Source organism: Streptopelia decaocto (assembly GCF_964273445.1).
Source record: "Streptopelia decaocto genome assembly, chromosome: 2".
In the NCBI taxonomy this organism is placed as follows: Eukaryota; Metazoa; Chordata; class Aves; order Columbiformes; family Columbidae; genus Streptopelia; species Streptopelia decaocto.
The window spans coordinates 25,646,818-25,657,186 of record NC_138655.1 but is presented as its reverse complement, the minus strand read 5'-3'; the positions used below and the strand labels follow the sequence as shown (position 1 = coordinate 25,657,186).

Here is a 10,369-nt window from a genome sequence, read left to right as displayed (position 1 = left end):
CCAAAATTTTTAAAATATCTAGGTAACTAATTCCCCTCTATTTCAGTGAGTAGGGCACTTCAATAAATATTTGTATCACAACATCAGAATTACTTTACCATTTCATATTCAGTGAAGTCATGTAATCCAAAACAGATGGTTAACTTCATGACTACACCAGGTTTTCATATAATACAGATATATGCAAATAGCAATTATTTCTGTACTATGCCTTGAAGAAGGAATTCTGAATAAAAAAAGGAAGCAGTGTTTAGCTTAGTTCCCACTAAAAGATTAGTAGCTAGGATACAGAAAGAGAATTTTTTTTATCCTCAGCAACTTCAAATTCCTTCTCCTCTTCTACCTTCACAAAAAAGTCGACTTTAGGAATTACAAAAATAGAAAAATACCATGTTGGGCAACTTTGTCCTGTATATATGATGTCGTAAGTTTACATGTTGGACAAAAAATGTGTGACCTCAAAACTACAGATGAAAAAGTCACCAATTTAATGTCTTTTAAAACCAGAAGAACTCAGGTTGTAGCTGCAGAATTAAATATTACCTATGACACTTTTGCAAAGATTTTTGTCATGGCATCAAGTGCTGACAGTACTCCATTTGTTCATATATATTTTGACCACTGCCATGTAGATGATGCAGGCTTGTATCCATTCTTGCTAAGGGTATTTTGCCGCTCCACTGAGCATGCTGGCCCATCCCTTTGGGACTAAGGATATTTTTTTTGTACTCACCAGATTGTCATATGGTATGGATTTCTTGAGTGCCTCAAGCTTCTTCTGTACATGTTCACTATTGCTAGTTTTTGATGAGAGAGACTGTTCTCGTAAGTCATAACTTCTGGATTATGGTAGCAAAAGTAACTTCAGAGTAAGTGTAACTAAGGAAACTAGCTATATTCTCTATCAGCGTCACAAACTGCAGCATGTCCTTTGTTATTCTTTTATTATGTGGATGGTACTTTAAAAGGAAGAGCAATAATTCAAGCCATGTAATCACAGACTGTCTCTGATGTGTCCTGAAAGTACAGTGCCTCCAAACCATTAAATACCTAATTCTGAAACCCTTATTATCAGGGAATCCTGTCACCACACCATGCACCTATACTACCTACTCAGACAGAATCAGAATACCTATATATGCACATACACATCCCAACTGGGAAAAAAAAAAAAAAAAAAAAAAAAACCACGCAAACAAACACATACTTTTTGGCCTATCAATCAGACATTTCATAGAATAGACTAGTCATAAACTCTAATCTGTCTTTAAATTAAAGACAAACCAGCTATAAGGCAAACAAAAAACATTTTGAAATGCCTTAATTATGACCTCTGTCATTATAAGCTCTGTGATTTTTTTATGCATTCAGTAGGGGGAAAAAAGAAGTTCACCATCTCCAAAATTAATGGTACTTTATCAGCAATTACTCAAACTTTCTTGATAATAGATAATGCTTTTCCTAAAAGATAATCTCACACTTAACCACGAAAATCCCTACAAGATTCCCCTATCCTTCCAGCCTCCAAATCATTTTCTTGATTACAAGGATTCATGTGTGTGTACCAGCACTACTTGAAAAGCATGGTAAAAGTTTACCAATTTATATAAGAAATTCAAACAAATCATCTAAAGCTGATTAACTGGAAAAGTTACTTGCATTCACATTTACAAAACAGCTGATAATACAAAGGCCAAAATTAGTAAAGATGTTAGCTTACAAAAATAATCACAATGAAGTTTTCAACATGATTAGGTCACACAAGTTTATTTTCAGGATTCTTTTAACAATTTCCCTGACGTTTCTGTCTCCTCAATCTCTTTTATAACAACTGTGAATTAAAAGCACTGATTTTTTGAGGATTTTTAAAATTTTAATTCCATTTAAATTCAGATGGGGGTTCAGAACAGTACATTCTGAAACTAGTTCCTCCCAGACAGCAAAAAAAAAAAAAAAAAAAATATGTAAGTGTTCAGAATTTGAAAATTTGGCCACATTTTTTTTTCCTCAGAGGAATTTACATATACAGACTTGGCATTCTCATTCAAAATGCCTTTTTCCTAGCACTTATAGAACAAATAATATACAGAAGAAGTGAAGCCACACTGGCCACCTAAAGATTATAGAACAAAAAAAATTGATTTAGTTTGCTTCTACTTAAGATTTTACATGGAAGTTTAGTAATGATGATGACTTGACCACAGGTGAGGGTGATCAGTCACTGGAACAGGCTACCCAGAAAGGCTGTGGAGTCTCTCAAGATATTCCAAATCAAACAGACAAGGCCACAAACAACTTGTTGTAGTTGACTCTTTGAGAAGGGAGTTGAATTAGAAAGCTCCAGGTCCCTTCCAACCCCAACTACTCTATGAATAGTGTTTTGGTACTGCCTGAGCAAAGGTTAAAATAAGTTTTCATCACCCAGTTGCAACTTTGTCATCTTAGTTTGAGGGAACTAAGAGGTTTATAAAATTCTTTAGTACTCCAAGTACTGTCTTATACAGTTGCAGTGTCAACAGTGGTACAAAGCCCTTTTCCACACAACCAGTTTCCTACTAAGCCTGAATGTTGAAGATGCAGTTTTTCCTCAGAGGCCAGCCTTTATTACTTCCTAACATTTAAATATGCTAGTACCAAACCAATCATTCTCAATACTGACATAAACATTTCTTTTCTTACAAAAGAAAATAACATAGTTGGTTGTCAGCTTAGTTGCAAGTGACAGATGTTAGTTAAAACTAATTAGAGATTGACCTGGAATGCCTCCAGACATCATTATCAAGTTAATATTCATATTATAAGCATGTGGAGACAAAACAAAGACCACTCTGAATACCCAGGCTGAAGATAGAATTCTTGATTTAATTCCAAGGTTTGTTTTCTGCCTCAAGGTACTACAGTGAGGCAAACAAGAAAATCTATCTGACTGATTAATACAGATTTTGCAGTCTTTGTAACTATACGTATTCATTGCTGTGTTTAATAAGTTCACTCTTACCATAGGAAGCAGCCAGCATCATTCTTGCCAAGACCCATGTATGCTGAGCGTAATAGTTGAGATCATTAACTGTACAGGTTTAAAATATAAAGACACATTTAATGGCAATTTATTTTTTATTAAAAAAAAAAAGTTGCAAAGCCAGCTAATATGAACAGGAAGCTCTTTTTTCTTCTTTTAATAGGAATGCCTGCAACCACATAAAATCAAAACCTGAACAGTTTACACCAAACAGTCATTTTTAATTTTATTAAGCTAACCTCAGCAAGAAGCATAATCTACTAATGCAGTAGCACTGAAGTTCTTCTATTTAAACCGTTTGTGTGGTCAATCAACCAGCGCTTACATTTTTATTTGATGCAAAGTCATGAGACATGGAATAAAAGCAAACTAAAAAAAAACCCAAAGCATTACAACTCCATGCCTTTATGCCTCCATGTAAGACATTCAATGTCCCCTAGAATTTCTGGGCTCTTCTCTGCCACAAGAAGTAGGCACAATGCAGTCTTATATCTCAACCATACAGATATTTCGACCAAAAGCTAAAAAACCGAACTAGATATTATTTACAACCGTTGATGGAAGCAGTTTCTTCTGCATCTTCCAGTAACTAAAAAAGTGAAAATAACTGTCAATACTGTCAAATCTAGAACGTCTTATTCTATAACATCTTTTCCTCCTTTACAGCAAGCTCAACTTAACTTTCCGTGGACCAATTGGCCTATCATTCAGTTCATTAATAGCCGCCATAGCTTCCTCATAGTTTGTCATAGCAATGATGGCATCACCAGAAGGTAATCCTTGTTTGTTGTACTGTACACAAACTGACTCTGGTATGACTCTGTAGCCATAGAAAAAATCCAGAATCTCATTAGGAGTAGCTTTAAAAGGTAAATTTTTCAATCTAATAGGAACACCATGTTCAGAACCACCACTGAAATTTGGATCTGGCATAAATCTTCCTTCAGGAAAACTTCCCATTTTATTATTCCCAAACTCCATTCTGCCAAAAGGTTCACCATCACCACCCAAATCCACGAGGGGTGGTGGACCTCTAAAATCCTCAGGAGGGCACATGAAGTCCTCAGGGGGGTGTCTAAATTCAGGATGCCTGAAGTTCCCAGGGGGACCAAATGAATGCATGCGTGGCCCTTGTGGTGGCCCCGGTGGTGAACCAACTGGACGGGAAAGCTCATCTCTGTCATAAGGATGTGAATGACTCCGCATGTCATTTGGTGCAGAGAATGGTACAGTTACACCAAACTTCTCCATCTGATCTTCAGATATAAGTCTTATTAATACCTCCATTCCCAAGAATCTTCGACGATTTAAACTTTCTGCTTTCATGGCTTGTTCTTCAGATTTAAATTTCACTAATGCTTCTCCCAGCCCAACTCCTTTGTCATCACAGAGCAAGTAAATATCATCTTCATCAATATCAAATCTCACAAAGAACTTTTGCACTTCAATTTTTGACACATCAAATGGAAAATTCCTTACATAAACACATGTCTTAGGGCCAGAATGACCTTCCCGGTAACCTTTTTCTGGTATGGCCTGTCCAGGATGATCTCTGTCCTGTGATCTTCTCCTCTCACAAGAATCAATTATTTTCAACATTGACTTTTTTGAAATTGGAAAAATGTAAACAGGACGATTGAGCAGAACCTTTCTATGACATTCCAAAGCAGCCTGGTAATCTCTCTCACTCCTTAACAGGACAAAAGCATCTCTAGTCCTCCTCTGATGCTTATCTGTTAGAAGCTTGATTTGTTTGCTACATATGTCCAGATCAGGAAAAAAATCTCTCAAATCTCTCTTCTCCACATTAGTAGACAGATTTCTTAAGTGTATGTAATATTCCTGGGTGGGAGGTGAACGAGAACGTGTTCTTTGTCTCCTTGGTGATCTTGAATGAGAATGTTTCCTTGAATGCATATAGCCTGAACTTCTTGGAGAACGGTCTTCACACAAAAAGTGATCCATCTCATTTGGCATGTCCACTGTCCCACCATATTCAATCCATCGTTCCTCTGTAGATGGGCTTATTTCTATAAACCTCTGACCCATGTATTGTCTATGACGTTGAAGTCCTTCTAAGGCATCACCAGGCGTAGCAAATTTTACCAAGCAATCACCATTGCTTAAACCATTGCGATGCTTTATCAGAATCACTCCATCCACGTGTATCCCAGAAAAGAAAGCACGTACTTCATCTTCTGTTGCAGAGTAAGGTATACCACGTAGATATAGATAAAGATCATCTGGGTTAAATGGATGAGAACCCTTTCTTGACTGATAGCTTGATTTAGGCATACCCATATCACCATGTCTTGTGCCATTGGTATGGAATCCAGCCTCTGGATGATTTGGTGGACCATAATCAGGTTTACTCATTCCTTTTGGAAAAACCGGGACTACATGTGGAAAGTCTCCAACACCCGATGCACCAGAACCATTAGTACCTGTTCTTCTAGAGCCAGACATCATTTCTCGTCCCCCACGGCCAAACTGTCTCCGGCTCATTTCTATGGTATTCTGCATTTCTGCCTTGCTGCTGAGAAAGAGCTCTATGCGTGAGTCCTTGATAAACCCTCCTGAACAGCTCATGGCACGCCGTGCATCTTCATCTGTTGCAAATATAATAAAAGCCTCCCCAATCTCTCCTCCAATAATATGCACACCTCCATCAGGAATATTCAATCCCAAGAAGAAACGACGAATATCTGCAGGACCCGCAACAACAGGAAGCCCCTGTAAACGGATGACTACAGCCATGCTGAGCTCAACCCACAGCAAAAATCACCTGCAGACAAAAAGGTACACATGATAGCACGTGTTTAGTACTCAGCTGTTACAGTATCTTAACACTTTAGAAGCTAGAGCCTTTTTAATGAATGTCCTTGTCTCAATCATGAGAGAAGGTACCAAAAAACCCACAAGTTCACAAGAACAAGATTAAAACAAGATTCACTGAAAGTTGATTAGTCAGAACAGTTAGCTACTCCACCAGCACACGTGCACAAGTCTATCAATATTCCCTATCCTAAAGGCAACAAAATCCACCTCAGTCACTTCTCACGATCCATGGTGCCTGAAGAACACCTAAACTCTTTCATGGCATAGTTACTGTATGCCAGAGATCTCTGCCCAGTCCTCAGGAACAAAAAAAATAATCCTGTTTACTTTTGAACAGGACACTTGTGAGTGTAACACCGAAAATACTAGACGATAAGAAGAGAAATGAAAAAGGATAACTACATCACTAGAAAATGAAGTAATTCACACACAGTGATGACTTCACTGTTTTGACAAGCTGCTCTACCCAGTGATCAGTTCTGTTCAATAATGTATGGTTTCTCAGCGTTCAAAAATGTTGTCTTTTTCATGTAGTCAGAGTATTAACTGCAGCAGCCACATGCACTCAGGAGAGCAAATCCTAGTTCCCGGCCACAAGTCTGTGAGAAAAAAAAAGGCTGTGCATGATCTTGTCACAATACTCAGTGAGAAGTGTTAAGCTTTTGGCAGCTTACCTGTTTCTGCTTTGGAGACCTGATAAATTCTGTAAAATCAACTTAACTGTGGAAAGAAAACGAAACATAATTAATGTCTGATATCTGTATTTTTCTTTACATACTGCACTACACTGCTGCAGCTCATCCATAGCAGTGGCTAATATTAAAGCCAAGCATGTAATGAACCCACAGTTTGGGATACTATGATGAACTCCTTCCATGTTCCATGATGCTATGCACTGCATTCTTGTGTTCCCATTTTAGAAGAAAAAGAACTTCAAAACATAAGCTGACTTCTCCAAACGCGGAAAACACGGTGAGATTACTTGGTCATCAGTTGTGCCACAGTGAACTGTTGAAATGAAACAGATTGAAAGTAAATCGAGGGAAAAACTCTCAATTCAATTCTTTTGAGTCCTTGAAAGATGCGTACGTCCATCTCAAGATTACAGGATGTGTCCATTCTTCTGAAATCCACCCGCTTTCAAAGTTCACACCAAGAGTATGCTACTCACCAGTCCAGCACTGCCCTTAGTGTACACAGTGAAGACAGGCAAATGAAAGAGCAAAACTATCTAGTAAGGAGAAACTTCAGGGAGTGCTTCAATTTACAAAACAAACTTTAATATTTTCCCTACATATTGGCTCCCTTTCAAACATAAGAAGAATCACTTGAATAAACTGACTTGAACATATCCTGATTTTCAACACTATCTAGCATCACACAATATATTACACAGTACTCTCAGAACAAACAAGCTTCTGTAGTGAATCACTACATCCCTTTAAAAAAAAAATAGAAGAGCCCAATGCTCCAATGACAAGTGCTGGAGAATATCCCTTCTGCAAACCCCTTGTTCAGTAACATAAAGCACTGAATCCTGATGCCAAAATATCTGTTGATCACAGTAACTATCACGCCACCTGAGCTTAGCAAAACAAGAGCAAAATCCAAATTCTGTAACTAACAGATTCTACATCACTTCCACACCAGCACTGTGTAGACACAACAAACCAAAACCAACAGCCTGTTTAATAACTGCACTGAAGATCATCAGCTCTCTGTATTTTTCTGGTGGGTTGACCTCAGCCAGCAATGACTCCTCATCCCCACCAGTGGGATGAGGAAGAACAAAGTCAAGAAACTTGTGGGTCAAGATGAAGACAGTTCCATCAGCGAAGGAAAGAGAAAAAAGTGGAAAAGAAATCACAGGCTGAATGATGCCCAGCCTGCCTCCAAACAACCACTCTGGAAGCCAATAAAAAATCCCTCCCAAAAAAAACCAAAACAAACAAAAACCTTCTTCCTCTGCCTCAGGTTTTGTTGCTGAGCATGATATTACATGGCATGGAATATCCCTTTGGTCAGTTTGGGTCAACTGTCCCGGCTGTGTCCCCTCCGAGCTTCTTGCCTGCTCTGAGCTGCTATGAAGAATGTCAACTCCATCCCAGACAGACCCAGTACACTTTTTAACATATCTTCTCAATGGATGTGACGGCAATGCCAAAAGGCAAGGAGAATTCAAGGGCAGAATTTTCTTATAGGACCTTCACGTCTTGAAAAATTACATCCCTTGCCCTGCTACTTCATGATGTATTTAATCTGTAGTATTTCTGAATTCCACAACTCTGCATTCTTAGCCCAATTTTCAAACAACATTCAGAACAGATCTCAGTATTTCTTTGATGACAAACAGCAAGTTCTCCACAATGAACCATGGATACAAGACACGACCTTCAGTGGTGCAAACTAGACACGGTGATTCCAGTTCATAATGTAATATTTAAGAAGTCCATAAACAGAAATGCAATTTCAAATAATTAACTTTTACTGACAATCAAGCATTGGTAGAAAGTGTAGACAAGCCATCCAACAACTTGAGTGACCAAAAAGAGTGCCTTTGGGATGGAAGTGCCACACAAAACTAAGGCCAAATCATTCAGCAAGCAAGGACTTCAGAGAACAAGGATTTAGAAAACAGACTGACAACTTCATGCCACTAACTTAAAAGCACAGAAGCATGCACACCATTTTAAGAAATTTTATATGTGAACTGAGTTAACTATAAGACAGTACTATACCTATATTTCCACAGCCTCACCAAATTGCAAATACCGTTAAAACTTCACTAAAAAAAAGCCAACTTACAAACACTGTAGAAAACAAAGCTTGCACAAAGACATCCTTAAGAGATTATTCTGCATGCAGTGAGTATGCAAACTAGAAATAACACCCACAGAAATACCCCAAGTATAACAGAACAATACAAGGATAACTGGTGCATCAGAGCACGATTTCTTATTCTAATCCTCTTCAAAGCAGCCGCAGTAAGCTGTTACTACTGAGTTGTCTCATCGCTGAAGATACGAGTGAGCTGTGTGCGCAGCCGGGCCCGCGGCACGGCCGGCCTGAGCGCTGCGAACTGGCTGGAGCACGCCCGTGAGGCGGCCCCGCCGGCGGCGCCGCTCGAGGCCCAGCCGCACCGCCCCTGCACCGCTCCGACCGCAGCCGGCACGGCCCGAGCCCGCAGGGCAGAGCGGGCCGCAGCCCAGGGCCGCGGGCGGCGAACCGGGGAACGGGGCGTGAGGGGGACACCGCCCCGCGCCACTGGCGCTCCGGGCCGCCGGAGGCCACTTGTGGTCCTGCCCCGCGGAGAAGCCCGGCCTTCCCACAGCACCGGGACAGGGCTGAGGGGCGGCACCGGGGAGAGAAAGGTGATGGGCAGCCAGGCGGCACGGAAGGCCGCGGCCCGGAGAAGCGCCGCGCCGAGAAGCGGCTCACGGCGGGAACCCCGCGCCCTTGGTTACACGTCAGCGTCCCGGAAACCCGGGCGCTCTCCCTCGCGCCATCCACCCACCGGACACGCCACCAGGCCAGGCTCCGCGCCGAGCCCCGCTCCCTGCAGCTCCCGGCACAGCTCCGCCAAAATGGCGCTCCTCGGTGCTCCCCACAGCGCTGCGCGGAGAGGGCGCAGTGCGCCTGCGCGACCCCCTCGCCTTCGCCCCTGCGGCCACGAGTCCTTCCGGCCTTCGGTCGCCGGGCGCGACCCTGCGCGCGCACACTACAAGCGCGCGGCGCCCCAGCCCGCCACCTGCAGGCGGGGCGGCAAATGCCGCTGTCCTACCGCTAGAGCCTAAGCATGCGCAGTCTGAGGCCTGTGCCAACGCGCGCGCGGACGAGGTGGACGCTGGCAGAGCCGAAGGCAGTTGCGCTGCAGTTAGTGCGCATGCGCCCTGGTGCCGGCGGCCGCCCTTGTGGCACCCGGATTAAACCGAGGTTTATATAGGGGACAGTGTGGCTTAGCGTACTGTTACTTCGGCGTGTGAAACCTTTCCTTCAGTTTCTCGTTCCCATTAGCCCCGGTGCCTGCCCCGCTGAGGAACTGAGGCAGGGAGGAGGGCCCAGTGCTGACAGGCCTGTGCCTGTGGGTGCCTCAGGAGGAGGAGGAGGAGGAAGGGGGTGGTTTGCACCCGCGGCTTCGCGGCCAGTGGCTACAGATGCGATTTCTAACTCGGGGCTGGCTCGAGTCTGGTTTTACGGGGGAAGAGGAGCAAGAAAGGTGTGAAGCTGCATACAGGGAAGAGGAGAGGCACAGCTTGGGTTGTGTAGGTGAGGAAGTTACGTTATACTGGTGTTTATCCGACTTGCTTTTCACAGAATCGCTGAATGTCAGGGATTGGAAGGGACCTCGAAAGATCATCCAGTCCAGTCCCCCTGCCGGAGCAGGAACACCTGGATGAGGCTACACAGGAATGTGTCCAGGCGGGTTTTGAATGTCTCCAGAGAAGGAGACTCCACAACCTCCCTGGGCAGCCTGTTCCAGTGTCTGTCACCCTCACCATGAAGAAGTTTCTT

General features: G+C 42.4%; 1 protein-coding gene across 1 annotated transcript; it reads right to left on the bottom strand.

Annotated features, from left to right (window-relative positions):
• Nucleotides 1-3,149: 3,149 nt before the first annotated feature.
• On the bottom strand, nucleotides 3,150-9,524 carry RBM12B (RNA binding motif protein 12B). Its single transcript, XM_082046661.1, has 3 exons — nucleotides 9,372-9,524; nucleotides 6,532-6,577; nucleotides 3,150-5,804 (listed from the first exon to the last, which is right to left on the bottom strand). Exon 3 carries the CDS (start codon nucleotides 5,774-5,776, stop codon nucleotides 3,680-3,682), a length of 2,097 nt encoding a protein of 698 aa, XP_081902787.1. The 5' UTR covers nucleotides 5,777-5,804; nucleotides 6,532-6,577; nucleotides 9,372-9,524; the 3' UTR covers nucleotides 3,150-3,679.
• Nucleotides 9,525-10,369: the final 845 nt, after the last annotated feature.

Excerpts from the sequence above, each read along its gene's own strand:
- RBM12B (XM_082046661.1), bottom strand. The coding sequence starts at position 5,776 with ATGGCTGTAGTCATCCGTTTACAGGGGCTTCCTGTTGTTGCGGGTCCT.